At 36.0% G+C, this 20,165-nt stretch overlaps 12 protein-coding genes across 12 annotated transcripts; 8 read left to right on the plus strand and 4 right to left on the minus strand.

The window, feature by feature from the left end:
* Nucleotides 1–141: 141 nt before the first annotated feature.
* Nucleotides 142–1,308, plus strand: C9374_010253 (uncharacterized protein; the record flags this gene model as incomplete). Its single annotated transcript, XM_044685777.1, has 2 exons — nt 142–211; nt 320–1,308. 2 exons carry the CDS (start codon nt 142–144, stop codon nt 1,306–1,308), a joined length of 1,059 nt encoding a protein of 352 aa, XP_044544053.1.
* A 22-nt stretch (nt 1,309–1,330) lies between these two features.
* C9374_010254 (uncharacterized protein) lies at nt 1,331–2,659 on the minus strand (the record flags this gene model as incomplete). The annotated part of the gene is made up of 1 exon (XM_044685778.1): nt 1,331–2,659. The coding sequence occupies one exon, from the start codon at nt 2,657–2,659 to the stop codon at nt 1,331–1,333; it is 1,329 nt and encodes a 442-aa protein (XP_044544054.1).
* A 198-nt stretch (nt 2,660–2,857) lies between these two features.
* On the plus strand, nt 2,858–4,562 carry C9374_010255 (uncharacterized protein; the record flags this gene model as incomplete). Its single annotated transcript, XM_044685779.1, has 3 exons — nt 2,858–3,052; nt 3,295–3,827; nt 3,908–4,562. The coding sequence occupies 3 exons, from the start codon at nt 2,858–2,860 to the stop codon at nt 4,560–4,562; spliced, it is 1,383 nt and encodes a 460-aa protein (XP_044544055.1).
* Nucleotides 4,563–4,741: 179 nt separating this feature from the next.
* Nucleotides 4,742–6,369, plus strand: C9374_010256 (uncharacterized protein; the record flags this gene model as incomplete). Its single annotated transcript, XM_044685780.1, has 4 exons — nt 4,742–4,893; nt 5,015–5,317; nt 5,483–5,986; nt 6,147–6,369. 4 exons carry the CDS (start codon nt 4,742–4,744, stop codon nt 6,367–6,369), a joined length of 1,182 nt encoding a protein of 393 aa, XP_044544056.1.
* Nucleotides 6,370–6,872: 503 nt separating this feature from the next.
* Nucleotides 6,873–9,244, plus strand: C9374_010257 (uncharacterized protein; the record flags this gene model as incomplete). The annotated part of the gene is made up of 2 exons (XM_044685781.1): nt 6,873–7,274; nt 7,370–9,244. The coding sequence occupies 2 exons, from the start codon at nt 6,873–6,875 to the stop codon at nt 9,242–9,244; spliced, it is 2,277 nt and encodes a 758-aa protein (XP_044544057.1).
* A 74-nt stretch (nt 9,245–9,318) lies between these two features.
* C9374_010258 (uncharacterized protein) lies at nt 9,319–9,876 on the plus strand (the record flags this gene model as incomplete). The annotated part of the gene is made up of 1 exon (XM_044685782.1): nt 9,319–9,876. The coding sequence occupies one exon, from the start codon at nt 9,319–9,321 to the stop codon at nt 9,874–9,876; it is 558 nt and encodes a 185-aa protein (XP_044544058.1).
* A 111-nt stretch (nt 9,877–9,987) lies between these two features.
* On the plus strand, nt 9,988–11,064 carry C9374_010259 (uncharacterized protein; the record flags this gene model as incomplete). The annotated part of the gene is made up of 1 exon (XM_044685783.1): nt 9,988–11,064. The coding sequence occupies one exon, from the start codon at nt 9,988–9,990 to the stop codon at nt 11,062–11,064; it is 1,077 nt and encodes a 358-aa protein (XP_044544059.1).
* Nucleotides 11,065–11,684: 620 nt separating this feature from the next.
* On the plus strand, nt 11,685–12,662 carry C9374_010260 (uncharacterized protein; the record flags this gene model as incomplete). Its single annotated transcript, XM_044685785.1, has 1 exon — nt 11,685–12,662. The coding sequence occupies one exon, from the start codon at nt 11,685–11,687 to the stop codon at nt 12,660–12,662; it is 978 nt and encodes a 325-aa protein (XP_044544060.1).
* Nucleotides 12,663–12,704: 42 nt separating this feature from the next.
* Nucleotides 12,705–14,220, minus strand: C9374_010261 (uncharacterized protein; the record flags this gene model as incomplete). Its single annotated transcript, XM_044685786.1, has 6 exons — nt 12,705–12,821; nt 12,898–13,151; nt 13,213–13,349; nt 13,408–13,891; nt 13,963–13,967; nt 14,057–14,220. The coding sequence occupies 6 exons, from the start codon at nt 14,218–14,220 to the stop codon at nt 12,705–12,707; spliced, it is 1,161 nt and encodes a 386-aa protein (XP_044544061.1).
* Nucleotides 14,221–14,361: 141 nt separating this feature from the next.
* Nucleotides 14,362–15,111, minus strand: C9374_010262 (uncharacterized protein; the record flags this gene model as incomplete). Its single annotated transcript, XM_044685787.1, has 1 exon — nt 14,362–15,111. One exon carries the CDS (start codon nt 15,109–15,111, stop codon nt 14,362–14,364), a length of 750 nt encoding a protein of 249 aa, XP_044544062.1.
* A 339-nt stretch (nt 15,112–15,450) lies between these two features.
* C9374_010263 (uncharacterized protein) lies at nt 15,451–18,774 on the plus strand (the record flags this gene model as incomplete). Its single annotated transcript, XM_044685788.1, has 1 exon — nt 15,451–18,774. One exon carries the CDS (start codon nt 15,451–15,453, stop codon nt 18,772–18,774), a length of 3,324 nt encoding a protein of 1,107 aa, XP_044544063.1.
* An 82-nt stretch (nt 18,775–18,856) lies between these two features.
* Nucleotides 18,857–20,095, minus strand: C9374_010264 (uncharacterized protein; the record flags this gene model as incomplete). Its single annotated transcript, XM_044685789.1, has 1 exon — nt 18,857–20,095. The coding sequence occupies one exon, from the start codon at nt 20,093–20,095 to the stop codon at nt 18,857–18,859; it is 1,239 nt and encodes a 412-aa protein (XP_044544064.1).
* Between the last annotated feature and the right edge of the window lie 70 nt (nt 20,096–20,165).

Here is a 20,165-nt window from a genome sequence, read left to right on the forward strand (position 1 = left end):
GTTGCAATTTCACAAAGATCTTTTCGAAAAAAAAATTGGCAAGTGAGGTGTGTTGTCGACTCATCATCACTCTTCCGACTTGTATTGATCGATTTCAAATTTTAACTTTCCTTGATTGCATTACTTTTTAGAGTACTCTCCATGTTGCCAAGCACTGGAAATAATGGTGAAACATTGACATCACTCATTGGAAAATCTATTGCCATTCTGGGTACGTTTCATTCGTTCGGAATTTGTGAATGAACATTGGACTCAATATTGTTGTTGTTGTTGCATGGATGACAAATTCATGATTTGTGAAATTGACACATTCAAACAGTGGTGTTTTTATCCGCTTGGTTTGGAGCTCTTCTTCCTTTTGTCATTAAGAAATTTAAATGTTCAACAATTTGTTCGGAACACGTTCAATCCTTTGTGTTATCTTTTATTAATTGTCTTTCGGGTGGATTTTTCATCTCTGCAAGTTTTTATCATATTTTACCGTCAGCTGCTGAAAGTTTCAAACAGTTGAATGTGGTATTGAATGGAAATGGAATTTCCAAGTACAATTCATTTCCTTACATGATTGCATCTTTAGGATTTATGATTCCTCTTTTAATTCATAATATTTTAAATGTATTTACTGTGAAAGTGGTTAAAGAGAGGACATGTCACGACGATCATGCATCAGTGAATGAAGGAGAGGACACACATCTTATTCATACATCTCACAACATTCAATCTGTGAATCAAAATGAACAATACTCGACACAACGATTAGCCTCCTATGTTCTCTCAACTGTGTTATCTTGTCAGAGTGTTCTTATTGGAATTACCTCTGGTGTTATTGTAGATATTGCTGATGCCTATGTTCTCATATGTACCATGATTTTACACAAATGGGTTGCTGCATTTTCAATTTCAGTACAATCCATGAGAGCGAACATGAAATTTTGGAATCGAATAATGCCCACCATGTTGATATTCTCCACCATGACACCTCTTGGAATTTTTATTGGAATTTTATTGGTGCGGTTTGTTCAAGACAAGATGATCTTTTTAATTCTTGGAATCATTTTCAAAGGGCTTGGCTCTGGGTTTTTCATTTATGTCTCGACCATGATCATTTTGAGAAGTGAACTTGCTCAGAGTTGGTTGTCTCACTCCACAGCGGGTCATCACAACTCGCATTCGAGTGACAGCAGACCTAGCACCATTACAACAACTCAGAGAAATGTATTCCTTTTGAAATTAGTGTTTGTTGTCATTGGTTATTTAATCATGACCATACCTTATTCCACCATTGGAAAAGCTATTGCATCGTCCTAATAAATTTTCAAAACAAAATTTTTTAATTACTCTTTCTTGCAATATTCTTGTATCCACTTCCAACACAACTCAACACCACAGTTCGAGAGTCATGTTCTGGAGAGATTTTGAAAACAACTCCAAGAAAATCTCTAATGTGTCGTAAATAGGCAATGGCATATGGATTCAATTTTCCAATTCGAATCTTTGAAACATCCTCGCTGGTGAGTGACATTAAATAAAATATAAAAAATTGATTAATGGAATCCACACAACCACCCTTATGAATTTCTTCAAATAATAACTTGGCAGCATGTTTACCAACATCTTCTGGTATTTTCATCCATTCCTTATCTCCATTTAAATCAACGCTATTTGGAATAATTTCATGGGATTGATCTGGAATGTATTCGGTACACAACCGACATCCAGTATCTGTTTCTGCTTGCAAATAAATTGACCAACCAGGTGAAGAACCACTTGTTTTCCCACTATAGTGATCTGTGTGAATCCAAATGTCTGGTAAATATAAATTTAACATGGACTTGGCACCATCAACCAAACGATTGCTAATATTTGGAGCAACCCTTGTACTATATGCAATACCTCTCACTCTTTTGATCATTCCTTCGTCGAGAATTTGAATTGGATTTAACATTTCTTTAACAATTGGACATTCAAATCGAACTTCACCGCCACCCAATGGAGGAGCACCTCGTTTAAGTATTTGCAAACTTTGTGGCGGAACAGTTTGAGCATGTTTCTTTGTGAAATGTTCAAATAAATGAAGAGTACAATTACGGTACATGTCAACAGATGGATCTAAAGGATGATTTGTAATTCCTTTTAACAAAATGTCACTTGCATTCTTTCCAAAGGGGCATAAACAAATTAAAGCTTCTAAATAATATGCAATACCTCTTTCTAATCCACAATCAAACACAAGAGAACCAATTCCACTGCCAACAATTACTCCAGGTTTATAAGTTACTGTTTCCCCATCTTCACTAATTTCAATTTTAGAACCTTTGGTAATTTTATCAATTAAAAGAAGGAAATTACGCTCAAACTCTCGAATTCCACCACGTTGTGGTCTGATGTTTCTGATTTGTACAGGCCTATTTGAAATAGTAGAGAGAATAATTCTCATTCGGAAGGACTTGGCTCCCGAGTAGATGAGAGCATTGGATTGTGGTTGAGAAGGAGTAGCAACACTGTTGCTCTTATGAACTGAAGAATTTTTCAAAGATGATGATGGCTCGGAACTATGAACGTTGCCTGCTTGTTTTTGCATCCATTCTTGCCGAGCTTGTTGTTGTACTTTTCGTTCTTGTTCCTTCTTTTCTCTTTGGGAGGCTAAGAATTGTTTCATTTTTTTTGCAATCAATGATTTATTTGAATTTGATACCTCAAGCACACCTATCTTTTGGGGCATGTTACTCCTGGAGGTCAAAGCGAAGTATGATGAATATGTTTCCACAAAAACGAGTACCATCCACATGTGATTGGTCTTGCTAGTTGTATTGGATTGGATTCTATTAAAATTCCTCTCAACAGCAACCAATAAAAAATGGGTGTAAAGGGATCAAAAACAGCTCGACGAGCATCAGAAAAATCATCCACAACAGCAACAACAACAAATACTACCAATGCATCTACAAACACTAATACTACTACGACAACAACAACGGTTTCAACCCATCCTTCTGTAAATGGCACCACTGAAAGTACTACCACGGCAAAGAGCAAGGAAATGTATGAAAAAGTATGTTGTTTTTTAATCTATTTTCGCTGTGATGATATCGGAATGATGAACTTGTAAATACTCAATCTTGTTGATCTTAACCTTGTCCGATCGTCTATACATGATATGGAATCTACAAACCGTGATTTTAATCAATTGATAAATACTCAATGATGACCGTCGTTTGATGAATTGTATTACAATTACACAACCATGAAATGATAACTCTAACCTATCTAACTACTCCGAATCAATATACATAGGGAATTGAACATATTATGGAAAAACTTAAAAACAATGATATTTACAGAGCAAGGCTTCAAGATATTAACATTATGAGGCAATTTGCTGAAGTGCTGGGCACAGAAGAAAAACTCAGAGCAACTTACCTCACCACAAAATGGCTGGACACAGTAGAACTTGCTCGGAAAATGTTGCAACAATCAAAAGGCTTAGATGAGGAACACCTCTCATCAAGCGGTAGTAGTAGCGGAATGAAGTCAATGGTATCAACTAACGTTGATAATGAACTTAACCAAATGAAACAAAGTAATGTAAACGAAGACGAAGATCAAGAGGATGATGATATTCTAAACGAGCAAGACATAATCATTGGTACCAAAGATCCTAATTTGAATAAGATTCTCGAGCAAAATACTGTCAAAGTGAAGATTGTGATTTCAGAGATTGCTCGAACAAAGGGAAGAAAAGCCTTCCGAAGAATGATGTCACCAATTCTCAGTAGACTGGATATGTTACCAGAGTTAGGAATGTTTCACTCTGCTATTCAAATAGGGTATGTTTAATTCAACTCACACATTAAGTTAAACGAGTCGTTTTCATTTAAAATCACGTTGTGGTACTAATGTAACATAGTCCTTGGTTAATAGAATGGAATAACAGCGCAATTTGTGTACCAAGAAAATGTGTTAGTTCTGCAGCCATGTTATCTGCCGATATTGAACAATTGCAAACAAATGAAGATGTTCGTAAAGTTGTCGAAAAGCTTAGTGCAGTAATTGTAAAATGGAATACTTCAATGCAATATAAAGAACGAGACACTGAACCTGGAAAGAGCGGAAATTGTCAAGACTTTGTGGATGATGTGCTTCATAATATTGGTTTATCGAGAGATAAATTATCAGAAGGACCACTTGGTGAATTTCTGAAAAAACTCAAAACAAAAGGACAAAGCGATTTGGTATTCAAAATGAGTGACAGCTTTAGGAAAGCTTTCAACTTGGAAGAAAACAAAAAGAAATTCAAAACTCACAAAGAACTCGATGATTTTGTGAACAGTCTTGTTGCAATTGATCATAGCTTTGAAAATAATTATCGATATGAATGGCTGTTCCTTAAATCTATGGATCGTGCCTTTTGGCTCAAACATATCAAATTTGAGGAGTTGGAAGAATACAAACCAGCCTCAAAAGAAACAATTGATGAGGATGGTGATGTTATCTTTATTCCTGATTGTCCTTTCAAAGATCCAAGAGATACTTATTCTTTTATCTATGATGAAGAACAGTAAACGTCGAGTATTCTCATGATTTCTTTATAATCTTTGTTTGAATGCTCCCCAACGTTCTTGTTTTGATCCAAAGAGGAAAAAACCGCGTTCACATGTGCATCGGAAAGGTGATTCAGTTCACAGAAAAGACAATTCACACAGTGAACAAAATGCCCCAACATCATCTCCTCCGCAAAAACATGCTTCATTCTCGAACGTTCTCAGTTGCTCTTGCAGTGGTTTTAACTCTTCTCTCTTTACAAATCATGACGACATGCTGTGTCACAGCCAGTTTTCCTGCTTCAAACGTTGAGATTGCAGGAGGTGGTTCATCATTATCCGAAGGAGTACAGTAGGTATAATTTCTATGGAGTGTTTGAAATGTGTTAATTTCTCGTTGGATTCGAAATGTCGATCTTGTTGTGCGTTTATGCAAAATATGACAACAAATGAACGGTCTCGAACTGAAACAGTAAATCACTGAGTCAACAATTTTCCATCAATCACTTTACCAATAACATTGAACTCACTTACAATCCTGTAGGCAGTAGTACTGGAATTACAAATTTACTTCCCTTCACAAGCAACCCATTCGATTATGCTGGAAGTGAAGTCATTCCTTCTACAACTCAATACGATCAAGTACCAGGACTTCAAGTACTTCCTTTCATTGGAGTCAATGTTTTAATCATTTACCATTTACCAGAATTATCCAGTTCTGACAAATTAATTTTGGATCGAAAAGTATTGGTGGATATCTTTGCTGGAAGAATTGCGTAAGTTTTTTTTATATTTATAAACTACTTTTATAGGAACGAATTTTCCGTGTATTGAACTTAATGTTGACACATCACAACCCTTGTATTTATTATTGTGACAATATATTTGCAAATATAAATACACTCCAAATTTCCCAATGATTGTTTAAACTAACCTACTAGTAATTGGAATGATGCTTCGATTACTGCTCTGAATCCTTCCATCGCCAGTAAATTACCAAATCAACCTATTAAGCGTGTCGTACGATCTGACTCTTCAGGCACCACTGAATTATTCACAAGTGCATTGACCGCTTTTGCTTCCAATGGAGCCACTACATGGCCTCTCGGAACAGTCGCATCTGCTACCACTTGGCCCAATGAAAATTCATCCAATATTTCCAAACAAAAAGGAAGTTCTGGAGTTGCTAATTATGTCCTTCTCAATGCTTATACCATTGCATACAACACACCTGATTCCATTATTGAACAACCTTCAGCTTCAATCATTAATGCTGCTGGAAATGCTGTTGCTGCCACTGAAGAAACATGTAAAAGTGCCATGTCTGATTTCAAAGATGCATTCGATAGTCGTTTCACTGCAAATATCGTGAATGCGCCTGGTGCAAATAGTTATCCAATTTCAGGCTATTCTTATTTGATTTATAAGAGCAAATCCATGGAAGAGTAAGTAGTGGTGGTTGTTATTGTTGTCATGATCCATGAATGTCATTTTGTTGTTCTTCTTGTTGTTGTGAATTCATGTTTATATTGTTGTAATTATGTGAACCATTTGAAATTGTTGTTGTTATTCGAATTCATCCCATGTTCAACATTGTGCACACAGATGTAACGCTGCCAAAGTTCTCTATCGATACTTCATGTTCCTTTATTCATCTGAGGCTGAGGCGTTTATTATTTCTTCTACTTTTGTTCCACTCCCTTCTGATATTCAAGCTAGAATTAGAAATGATTATTTGAGCAAATGGATTTGTACGTCCACAGAAAGTGTAGTCACCACTGATTCTGATTTAGTGGCTCCAATATTGTTGGCTATTTTGGTGGATTGATTGCATTGGCAAGTATTGGAATTGTGGCCTACGTTGGAATTTATTCTCATATTAAAAAGAGAAAAGCACTGGAAGAATCCATGTCGGATGGTTTTGAGTAAAGTGTATATTAGTTATTAATTCAACCATGTGATTAAGTAAACTCCACGAAAGCAAATTACAGTCCAGACGAAAATTGAACATTGAGAGCAAGAAAAAATTAGGAACCAGCGTGAATCGAACACGCGACCACCGGATAGCTGCTGCAAACCTTATTGCAATCCAATGCTCTAACCGCTGAGCTATGGTTCCTGTTATTTATCACTAAATTTTCTATCTCGAAGCAGGCTTGTTTTGGTGGTCCAACCAGTAAACGTTTGAAAATTTAACTCTTTCTCGGGGCTGCAATGGAATTAACGACTAGTACATGCCTTAGCTCCTTTCAATGCAATCAATCACAGATGCATAAATGCATTCTAAAAACGTTGTCCAAAGCTCAAGAATTGATTCTTTCAAATAAAAATATGCCAAGTAAAAGCAACTTTCCACAAACATCAGACATCATCACTCGCAGCAAAACAACGACTCCGAACAAAATTCCAACCACCACCGTATGGGAACCTCATGGTACCTATGATCATCATCAACCAATGACTAGTATGCTCGGAGGCTCACACCACAATCAACCAATTCCGAAACCAATTTCACTCGATCATCATTTTCAACCTTTAACCGTCGACAACTTCAATGGTGGTGCCTTTTCCTCTCATCCACATGCAAATCAGAACTCACATCATACATCATCATCACTCACAGCATTGGAGGATCCATCTTCACTCCATGGTGTGCTAGGATCAACATTTTCATCAAATTCCTCTTCTTCAGCCAATACAAGTAGTAGTACTGGCAGTAGTGTAGTGAAGATGGTGCATATGCTCATCCCATTACTCATTCAACAACATCTCCATCATCACCTCCTAATATTTCCAATTACTTTTTATTAAATATTCATCCCTCGAAGAGCTACAATAATTTTCCATCACCAATCGAAACCACACATCATGATCAATTAAATGAATCATCCACTACAAATGTTCAACCAAAAACGAATAATACTCGTGTCACATCCATGACGACACAATCATCGAATACGAATGGCAACACCAACAGGTCGAACACACATCCAAAATCTTCAAAACGAAAACATGTTTCTTCTAGTGTGAAAAATATGAACACTTCTCAACAACAACAAACAACAACAACAACGACTACACTCACATTCAAACCATATCCTGCTGCAACGTCACACTCAACCTCTCCACACTATAATCCATCTAGGCCCAACGAGCAACAATCCTCTCGTCAATTATTATTTATTGAAGAAAATGGTCAAACAAAATCCTCTAATTCATTAACATCAGGAACTGATTCCAACCATTTTGAAATTTCTTGTGTTTCTTGTCGCATTAAGCACAGAAAGTGTGATAGGAAACTTCCCACATGTTCCTATTGTGCTCTAAGAGGTATTGAATGTGTCTATCGAAAACCACGAAAAAAAGGTCGACAACATGGAAAATCCAATTTGCAAGAAGATTATGAAGATCCAACGTTGGATGATGATCAAAAAACAAGTGAGGATCAAAAGAATGATAGGATTGAAGAAGATCTCAATGTGACGAGTAGTGCTTTGATCACTCAACAGCAAGCACTACCAAGCTTTCTCGTACGACAACCATCTTCAACGAGTGATAGTACTATACGACATGATGGTGCTATTCGACATGATAGTACTATACGACATGATAGTACAATCTCGTTGGATCATTTTGGACTCTTCAATCAAGCACAAACTCAATTACAAAATTCTCAATTATGGCTCCTGTTAAATCAACAACCACCTCAACCATTGCAACAACAACCAACCTCAATTCCATCCTTCAATGTCTCTCTGTCAGAATATCCAACAAACCAATGGAATGCCAATCCATTACACCATCCAGAGAATTTACTTTTTCAAATTCGATCATCTTTGCAAAACAATGATGAAACAAATAATGTCCATACTCTACATTCATTTCTAACCTCAGATTCAATAAGTAGCCTATTTCAATTATCAAATATGGTTGAACATGATCCAAATACGATTGAACATGATCCAAACATGAATACTGTTTCTACTGCCATCACGTTAAACTCCTCTAATCTTGTATCCATCGATGACATTACAGAACAGTTAATGAAACGTTTAACGCTCGAAGACTATTGTAAATCCACTAGCTTTCCTCTCATCGATGAAAAGTCGGTTTCCAGTCTGCTACAAAATGAAAAGAAACAAGCAGAGGCAAGTGCCTTGTTGTATAGCATTCACTCCTTAATGTGCCAAAGAAAAGGACTTAAATCAGAAGCTGAATCTGCTCATCAAAAAGCCAAATCCATTCTATCTACAGTATTTAATACCTATGAGAATTTTCTAGTGGCCTGTTCGTATTGTAATTTGAGCATGTACTGTAGTGGAGAGGGAAATTTAGACGAAGCTCGATTTTTCTTACAATTTGTTGATTATTATTTGGATCAAGCGGAACAAAACACAACCGTCGATCATATTGTTCACGTGAATACGTATCATTTGAAAATGTTGAAACATGTGGCTGAAATGGCATGTGGAATGGCTGTCAAGGAGACAGAATCTCTTGACTCGACTGCTTCTTCCATGAAGACATTGGCAACGACAACGACCACAATAACAACAACCACTGAAGAGCATTCGGATAAGGCCGATATTGGAAATTTATTGATTGGATTTTACAAAATGTGTAGTGGAGCCAAACAAGCACCAAAACCTCTACTTTCTATTGTTTCAAAACAATTACTACGGATACTGTCAAATTGTATTTAACATTGTTGGAATTGGTTTCAAAATTATTCTATCAACACGAAACCAATAGAAATTTGAAAGATGAACAAGGTCAAATGTCCAATCGAGTATGGCTGGCTCTCAACCACGGAACTCGACTTCTCATTTTACAAGAATGTGGAATTACGACAGGACCCATGGTGGAAGAGTCAGCAAATGCGGTCATTGATGTTGCATGTGAAGATAAATTTGGTGTCGCTTATCCAATCATGCTTAGTGCTGTGGCTGCTTCTTGCCGAGTTCATTTAAAAGTCATTAAGGAAATTGAACAAGGGAAACGACAAAATTTAAGTGGTGATGGTGTTGATTATTATGAAATGATCAAAAAAGGACTCAAAGTACTCACAATATTTAGTATTCGGTTTGGACGAGTGAACAAGTTATACAGTCAATTAATATTAGAATTACAAGAAGTGGAACGAAATTATATCAAAGCCAAACTATGTCTGTTAGTGAATAGTGAAATTGAACGATTGAAATTATTGAAGGCACAATCATGTGCCATGACCTCACAATCTTCTCAGAGCGTATTGTCCTTCTTATCCAAAGAAGATATTCTCTCCATTTACTATCTGGTACCACCTCCTTCCATTCAGGACTCACAACATAAATAAAGTGGCCACTGATTGGTTTTTCTGAATTGCACAAGGCAAACGTGCAACGACGAAATTAAAAATTCTCTACAGCACTTTGGGAACAGGACAGTGTGGTTCTTTGAAAAAAAAATGATTCACTCCAATCGTTGCGAATTATTGTGCTCCTCAGAGGAGAGGTGTCAAAACAATACTCTTATTAAAAAAGCTGCGGAAATAATTTCCAAAGCTTCCTTTCTTCTCATCACTTGCGGAGCTGGATTTTCACAAGATTCTGGACTAGCCGTCTACAAAGATATTGCAAATCATCACGTGTACAAAAAAAAGAATTTGGAATATCATGACCTTGCAAGACCGGTTTCATGTTGTGATGAAATGTTATTAGAATATTATGGATTTTGGATTCATTGTGCTCAAACTTATTCTAAAACTTCCTCACATTCCGGTTATGAAATATTACAAAAATGGAAAGAAAAATTGTTGAACAAGAAAATAATTCCAAAAGAATTTTTTGAAAAACAAAAAACTTTACTCTCTGACTCTGAGTGGTTCAAAGAGGAACAACACAAAGCAGCTCGAAATGTTTTTGTTTATTCTTCCAATGTTGACAACCATTTCAGTCGATATTTTAATCAGGAAGAAATTTATAATATTCATGGCCATGTTTTTAATTGGCAATGTGGAAAACCATGTTCTGAGAAATCTGTTTGGAAAGTACCTAATTTTAAGGAATTTGAAATTGATGAACATACTATGGAAATCAATTCTAAAGAATTACAAAAATTAAACTGTCCACACTGTCAAGAACACTCAATGCCAAATGTACTAATGTTTGGAGATTTGGGACAATACATTAGAAATAAGGAAGAAGAAGATCGATATATTGCATGGGAGTGCTCTGTAGAAACATTTTCTCGAGAAATGCAATCTAGAACTGAATATGGAAATACAAAATATCCCTTTGTAATTATTGAGCTTGGTTGTGGATTAAGAGTACCATCAGTGAGACTAGAAAATGAATGTGTTTTACTGGATTGTGATCAAAGTTTTCTCATTAGAATTAATGTTGGTCAAGAAGAATTAGATACAATTCACAATGAAGAGTTGAAGCCTTTGAGAGACGAAAGAATTCTTTGTATCCAGGGAGGATGTGAAAACATATTGAAAGAAATTGATAACGAAATTGAAAAGATATTAAATTTCCAATAATTTGTTTCAATTTAACTTTAAATAAATTTATTATTTGTTTCAATTTGTTAAATTAGAGATACGGGGAATCACGTTGCTGAATTTTGTTCTTTGTTAATTAAAAAAAATGATTTCTTCGTCGAACAAGTTGATGAACCCGAAACAGATTCGTTCATTCATCCCTCTCACTATGACTTGTCTATTTCTCTTTCAGATGATTTTTATAATGATAAATTGAACGGAAACGATATTTTGTTTAATGGAAGTGTAACCATTCATTGCAATATTGTTTCCAAAACTGGTGATGATGAAGACACTATTTTACCAAGCATTGAACTTGATTGCAATTCGGACCGAATTGAAATTTTAGGAGTGAGTATTGAAAAGAATAAGAACAAATTAAAAGGAGTTGTCTTTGAACAATTTAAACGAGTAGTAGTTGCATCATCAGAAGGTGGAAAAAAGAAAAAACAAGAAAAACGAAATGAAATCAAATCTGGCAAATCTCAACACTCTTTATCGGAGCAACAAAGCTTGAAAAGAAAAGGCTTGATTATAACATCTCCGATTGACCTCTGAACATTGGGAAATATGAAATCAAAATATCTTTTAAAGGTCTAATTGTACCTGCTAAAAAAGCCATGTCAGGCTTGTTCTATTCTATTCATCCTAAAACAGCAAGTAAGATTTTGTGCTCTCATTTTGAGGCTCAATTCGCCCACTACGTTTTTCCATGTTTCGATGATTGGGAGGAGAAGGCCACTTTCCAGCTTTCCGTAAGCAATTTACATTCAAATTTCAGATGTATTTCAAACACGACTCCTAAAATGAAGAATGATTCCAAAAAGATAATTACTTTTAACACTACTCCAAAAATGTCAATATATTTAGTCGGACTATTTATTGGACAATTTGAGTGTATTGAAACGACATATACGTCTAACTTGGATAATACTGAAATTCCTATTAACGTTAATTATTTGGAATCGACATCTCTTATTACTGATAATGCCAAAACTGTCCTTGACATGTCGTGTAAAATTTTACCAATATTGGAAAACTATTTTGACAGCGCCCTCTCAAAACAACAAATTTCTAAAATTGATTGGATTATTATTCCTGATCTGATTATTGGTGGAGGTATGGAAAACTGGGGGTGCATTACTTTACTTGAAAAGCATACAGCCAACACCTCTATGGACATGAAGAAGTTAGGACCATTTGTCGAAATTCTTTCGCATGAATTATCTCACTTTTGGGTCGGAAATTTGGTTGGATTTCCATTCCATATTAAGGAAGGGTTAGCACTCTACCTTGAACAAATTGTTACAGACGAAGTGTTGAAACGACCTTCATCTCTTTCCATCAAGAAAAATTCAACTGAAAAAAGAAAGGACTTGGTGACTGAAATTAAGCAAGGAAATGACAATTTATCAGTAGAACAAGCATTTTCGAAAATGTTTTCTGGTGTTGCCTATACTCAATGCTTTGACTGGATTTGCACAGAATGTGTTGGAGCTTTGGGACCTACTACCTTCAGAGATAGACTTCGACAGCTCATTTCAGAAAATGAATTTGGATTTGTGCATGAAAAGGACTTTACACAAGTCTTTAAGTAAATTTAATGGATTTAGTGTTCACAAACGATGGAAGCTTTGATTTCACACCATATCCAAACTCCAAACCAGTGGTGGATGAAATAATTGTGTCGACAAGAACTTGATTGGTGGGCTTGTAAACCACTTTGAGTTGTGTGGAAACACCCAATGCCTCAAAATCTGAGAAAAGTTCATGATTCAAAGGGAATATCAATCTGTTATAATCAGAGAATTTAGATTTGAAGTTCATGGTTACCAAATAATTATCTGTTTCCATGGTGCAAAGTTGAGTTAATGGAATGTCAGCAGTACCAAAATTGTCGCTCAAGCTTGTCCAATCACTTCGATCCACTGAAAATGCATGAACTTTTCCATCATTGGTGTAATAGAATGTTTCATCATACATGATTAGTTCAGTTAATTCAATGTGGTGTGTGCTATTTAAACGAATATCTGCAAATCTGGCATCCATGGTGAATAAGGGAAACCCTGCAAACGTTCTTCCAGTACCTGTTAATAAAATATTATCAATTGATCAATACAAATAAAAACAAATGAAAATCAAACAAACCTGCAATGATGGAAAGCTCATTTTCATAATTTTCACTTGGAATATTCACATAATACCATCCCCAAGCATACTTTTTATCTCCAATATCATTATCAGGAGCTGTTGGCAAGTATTCTCCAAAATTCATATCACAATAACTAGTGTACCAAATCATATAGGAATGTACTAAATTATTTTCCATTCATGAAAACTTACAATCGAAATCTCTTCTCGTGATTGGCTTGAACAATAGTGTTGGTAACATCCTTTGATCCATAATTTAATACACCCTTCACTTGACTATTATGCGAATAAGTATTCCACATAATAATTCCTCTAAATCGCTCATCTGGCATCTCAAAATCTCTTTGACCATAATATCCATAAATTCGATCAATAGTAAAATTGTAATGCGCTTGAAGAGAATTATCCACCTTGTCTGAAAAGAATAAATTTGGTGAATTGGCTCTCATATTTCCATAAATTTGATATTGGCCATCTTTTAAAGGTTTTAATTCATAGAGTGTTTCGTTTTGTTGAGATGGGTTCATCACCTTAATGTGGAAATACGTGCCATCATGAATGACTTGTAATTGTTCATAATTGAAATGTTCAACTTTTTGAAAGGATTTGCCAGTGGAATGATCCACAACAGCAAACATCAAGAAAATTCCGTCATATAAACATGAATTGGATCTACCTCGACAGAGGGACAAAGAATAGGTGAAAGCATAATGACGATTTAGAGTTTCATCTCGCAACCAAAAGTACCACCACTATCAATAACACGTTCAATTTTAATTGTTGTTGTTGTAGTTTCACATGTGTGTGAGTGCGCGTGTGTGATGAAAGAAGATACACATACCTGATAGAAGGGTTTTGTGGTAGAGTATTATATATTCGTTGATGAATATTTGAAGGTTGAAGAATGGCAGAATAGAATGGAATAGGTATGGAAGCAAAAACAACAGACAATGCCAAGATTGCCAAAATTAGGGCCAGGGTGATGATTTTAAATGTTGGCAACATTCAAACAGATTTTTTGAATAACAAAGATAACCTGTGGAGCGCTACATAGAATCCCTCCATCAGCCCTTACAAACGCCAATCACAGATTCAAATTTGAAATTTTTAGTTTTTATGGGATGATTTACAAAGGGAGATACAAAATTAGTTCTTGTGTTGAATTTCTTCGCAGAGCTCAATGATTCTCTTTGATTGAACCATTTCGGCAATCTTCTTGATCTCTTCTACGTTGTCCTTTGTAATATTCTTCATGATCATACTTTCGCATTCAACTTGCAAATCTTCCAACAAGAACTTGTGAGCAGCGATCCAAACACCAACGACATCATCAACTTCGACTTCAAATTCACGGGTATAAATATATTTGAGAATAGCCAACATTTGCTTTTCAGTGGCATCTTCAATTTCGATTCTCATGGTCTTCTTTTGTTCGTTATCAACATCACCCAAGAGCATACCATGGAAGTACTTGCAAGCACTGGTCAAGATAACGGCATGGCAAGGAACTTCAACATCTTTGTCTTCCTCCTTACAAACCAAGGTCAAATCAGACAAATTCCACTTTCCGGTTCTCAAGTTTTCGAATGCCCATTTCATATTCTTCCACCATGTAGATTCTGGAACTGCAACATTCTTGGTCTTGTCCAAGTATGTTTCAGCAATAATTTCCAATCTATCAAGATGCAAGTACTTGGCTGCTTCTTGTGTTTCTTTGATCAAATCCTTTTCGGTGTCCTTGTCCCAACTGACCTTGTCAGTATAGAGGTATTCGAGGACTTCTTTGAAGGCCTTGTGAGTAACCTTCTTGTCCAAAATAATTTGTTGCTTTCCGTCGATGACAGTGAGAGTTGTGCCGGTCGTATCAATTGATCTCCATGATTCTTCTTCAGACATTTTGTGTTGATGATGTGCGTGATGATGATATTTTTTTGCAAAAAGTGATGAGGCTTTAATCTGATGGCGACGAACACTGCTTACAACACGCGTCAGAATATGTTGATTGGACGAAGGATTGTAACGGTGGCAAATTTGTCTGCAAGTTCCACAGGGCTCCAGAACTTGTAACCCAGATAACGTACCCCCGCAATCTGATGTTGAATCGAGCCTTGACTCCCAAAGTTTCGTTCATCTTTTTCTGATTGCGTCAACAAGATGAATGAAACTTGATCCTACATAACTAACAGTTCTCGATCATACAACAAATTATTATTAAATTTTAAACATCACAAAAAAATGCCGCCACGATCAACACGAAAGAAAAAACCAGTCGAAGAAGAAGAACCCGAAGCTGATGACTTGATGGAAGACGAAGAAAGTGAAGAAGAGGATAATGACAAAAGTGGTAATTACAAAGAAGACGGAGAAGAGTCTTCCGAAGAAGAAGAAGAGGAACCTCAAGAAAAATATCAATTCATCTCTGAACAAACAAGCAAACATTTAGAGAAAATCCGAAAGGAACAAAAAACACTTCTCAACAAATTGAAGGAAAAACAAAAGAAAGAACTCGCAACGGTTGAGGATGCCCAAGAAAAAGTGAAAACTTCTTTCAAACATCTTCTCGAACAAACAGAAATTTACTCTAATTTTATTCCTTCACTATCAATGCATACCATCGCCGAAGGAAATGATTCATCATCAAAAACAGGCGGATCAAGACGTAAACATTCCGAAAAAGAGGAAGATGAAGAAATCATTCGTGAAGCGTTGGAAGAAGAGGAGGAAGACTATCAAAGCGTTTTACTTACCTCTTCTCCCAAGTTCATTGAAAACACAACCTTGAGAAGTTATCAACTTGATGGAGTTAATTGGCTTATTAGGCTTCACGATAGAGGTGTCAACGGCATTCTTGCTGATGAAATGGGATTGGGTAAAACTGTACAAACTTTGACCTGGATAGCCTATTTAAAGTTTATTAGAAGAATTAGAGGACCACATTTGGTAGTCGTTCCAAAGAGTGTTATTCCTAACTGGGTTAATCAAGCTGCACAATGGTGTCCTTCTCTATCTATTCTCAAATTCCATGGTGACAAAGAAGCTAGAAAGCAGATAAAAGAAACTCAGCTAATTGGAGGAAAATTCGAGGTACTTGTTACATCTTATGAAATTGCAATCAAAGAAAAGGCTGCTTTGAACAAATTTAAGTGGTACAGTATTATTATTGACGAAGCCCACCGTATCAAGAATGAAAACTCCATTCTCTCTCAATGTGTAAGAGTATTTGACTGCCAATATAGATTACTGCTGACAGGTACTCCACTTCAAAATAACTTGCACGAGTTATGGAGCTTGTTAAACTTTTTGTTGCCTGAAGTTTTCAACTCTGCTGATGATTTTGACACATGGTTCAATCTCAAAGAAGGTCAAGCAGAGACTGATATCATCGAACAACTACACAAGGTTTTAAAACCTTTCATGCTGAGAAGATTGAAAACGGAAGTTAAAACAGAAATTCCTCCTAAAAAAGAAATTTATGTTGAGTGTGGTCTCTCCAAATTACAAAAGGAATGGTACCGTAGTATTCTAACGAAGGATTTGAATGCTATCAAAGGAGGTGAAAAAGTTCGTCTTTTAAACGTGGTTATGCAACTTAGAAAATGTTGCAACCATCCATATCTATTCGACGGAGCTGAACCTGGGCCACCATATACATTGGGAGATCACTTGATCAATAATTCTGGTAAAATGGTGTTAATGGATAAGTTGCTCAAAAGATTGAAGGAACAAGGATCCAGAGTTTTGATCTTTACTCAAATGACAAGAGTTTTAGACATCTTAGAGGACTATTGCTATTATAAAAGCTATGAGTATTGTAGAATTGACGGTCAGACATCAAGCGAAGTGAGAGAACAATATTTAGATGAGTTCAACAAAGAAGGTAGTACCAAATTCATTTTCTTACTCTCGACTAGAGCTGGAGGGTTAGGTATCAACCTTGCCACAGCAGATACTGTAATTATTTTTGATAGCGACTGGAATCCTCAAGCCGATTTACAAGCTCAAGACAGATGTCATAGAATTGGTCAGAAGAAACCAGTGAATGTATATAGATTGATATCAAAGGATTCCATTGAAGAAAGGATTTATCAACGAGCCGTTAAGAAATTATATCTGGACGCAGTGGTAATTCAACAAGGGAGACTTGCTGAGCAGCACAACAAATTGTCAAAAACAGAACTCATGTCTATGATCAAATTCGGTGCTGAGGAAGTCTTCAAAAGTACAGAATCAACAATTACCGATGAAGATTTAGATTCTATTTTATCTAGAGGTGAAAAGAAGATCCAAGAGATTGATCAACAATACAAACAAGTGTGTCAAAACAACTTGCTCAACTTCTCTCTTGCTGGAGAGAGTAATCTATATGAGTTTGAGGGCTTGGACTACTCCAAAAAAGCTACTCCGATGATTGTGATTGAAGATCTTTCCGACGATGTCACTGAGGACTCGCTTGTTCAGGATATTGGAGAGGAAGAAAAGCTTTTGGACGAAGTGATAATATCTCGTGAGAAGAAGAGTTGTATTCTTTACTTTGATACAAAGAGCGCATCAGCCAAGGCTTTAGAAAAATTAGTTTCCAAGAATCACAAAGCAAAGTTTTGTAAGAAGAATGACAAATTCATTCTGCAATTAGAAGAAGAGGCCATGAGGGATGAATCTCACACATCCAGAAGTGAAAGACTTGGACGAAGAAACAAACAATCAGAACAAATTGCCATGGAAGAAGCTCAAACAAGACGTGGTCCAAAAGAGCCAAAGTACTATGATTTCCAATTTTTGAATACTACAAGATTGCTCGAGCTTTGGCAGAAAGAAACTCAATATGACCAAGATAAAAAACCCTCAAAAAAGAAAAAAGAGTCTGAGGAGAGTGCCGATGAAGGCGAAGATAAAAAGGAAGGACTAACTCCAGAAGAAAAACAAGAACGAAAAAAACTTTTACAAGAAGGATTTAACACTTGGAGCAAAAAGGATTTCCAAAATTATATTCGTGCCTGCGAAAAATATGGCCGACATGACATTGAAAATGTTGCGAAAGAGGTTGAAGGCAAATCTGTCGCTCAGGTAAAGAAATATTCCAAAGTATTCTGGAAGAGATACAAGGAAATCAAAGACTATGACAAGATCATTAAGAGAATTGAAAAAGGAGAGTCTCAACTTCAGAAAATTGACAACAACAATTTAATGCTTCGATACAAAACTCAAAAATACATTAACCCTTGGTTAGAAATGCAGTTCAACTATGGACAAAATCAAGCCAAAGAATTTACTCCAGAAGAAGATAGTTTTATTTGTTGCATGACTGCAAAATTAGGGTACGGCTTCTGGGAGGAAGTTAGAGCACAAATAAGAAAAGCTTGGGAATTCAGATTTGATTGGTTTATTAAAACCAGAACAGCCAGTGAAATTCAAAAACGTTGTGATACGTTAATCAAGCTCATAGAAAAAGAGTATCAAGATGATCTTAAAGTCCAAGAGCGAGAAAAAGCCAAGAGAAAATTGGAAAATATGGGCTCATCATCAAGCACAGGAAGCTCTAGCAAGAAGGTCAAAAAATAAATTATTGTTTGTATTGTAACTCAAGGACCTTCAAAATCCTCTTCTGAATCCTGATCAATAATTCTGCCAATTTCCAAAGCGCTCAGGTCCTCCATTGAACGACTAAACGCCTGTACATTATCACTACAACTGCAAATAGAACAAGGACCAAAACAACACACATCACCAAACTGAAAGCAAAATGTAAATTAATCATCAAAATAAAGTCATACAACCCATGAAACAAAACGGGTTGATAAATAACAAAGCAAAAAAACTCAATATTCACCCAAATTTTCCGCCAAATTGTCATAGAATTTTCTTGATATCTGCTACTGATGAAAATTGGGACTTCTGTCAAGTGTTGAGTTTCCATTCTTATCTTGTACTGAACTATTTTCAATCCGATTAAGCAACCTGTAAGGGTGTGCAAGGGAAGGGCTAATAAAATTCGACCAATCACAGTTAATGCACCAAACTGTAAAATAATCAATTCTTGTGACGGCATATTAGCGGTTAAAAAATACACTCTCACTGAAACAACTAGAATGTATCCCAAATTTTCAATTGTTGAGAGTCCAAGGGCTGCTAATGAGCTATAGAGCATCGGAGGTAATGGGTGGTAATTGTCAACATAGAAAAGTCTTTGTGAATTATCTCCTAATTTACAACACAGAGAGAAAAGGCTTCCTCCACTGCTTGTTTTTAGTGCCAATAAAACTTTAGCCACCTCTTCAAAGAATGAAGAAACTACAAAGGATTGAAACAAGGCGAAAACAATTCTCCAAATAAATGAAAGGTTGTCTACTTGCTTTTCTATAGATCCAACAATATTCTTCTCATCTATTGATAAAACATTAACTCCATAAAGAAAAAGCATAAACAGCAAGGAAACTCCAATCTCCACAATAAAGACTGGTATTACGGAAGCTGCACCGCTCCACAAAACGTGAAAACTCAGCTCTAAATTGATTTTATCCCTAAATAAGCAATAAATAACAATAAATATCAGTAGACAAGGAAGTAATCCAGTAAACAGTAAAAGAGAGATAGCTGGGCTGAATATAAGTGATACCAATAATAACGAAACAATAGATATTCCGGTAAAGTATAGACAAGGTCCAAATTTTTGATTTTCTAAATATTCTTGATGTTGTTGTTCTTCTGATGTATTAGAATTATCATGATGTGTATCGGATCGTGATGGGGAAGCTCCAAACCCTCCTCCGCCTCTCGGCGAATAGTTTTCTTCATCAAATTGTTTGTTTTCTTTCAATTCGGTTTCAATAGGTTCATTATGGATTTGATCATTGGTTGGATGTGGTGTAGATGAAGTGGCCATTTTTTGTTGGATTGTCATCAATTTCTACTCTTGGTGTATCCATACCAACTTGTGTTCATTTGTTGGATTG

The sequence above is a fragment of the Naegleria lovaniensis genome (assembly GCF_003324165.1).
Source record: "Naegleria lovaniensis strain ATCC 30569 chromosome Unknown tig042, whole genome shotgun sequence".
Lineage (NCBI taxonomy): Eukaryota > Heterolobosea > Eutetramitea > Acrasida > Naegleriidae > Naegleria > Naegleria lovaniensis.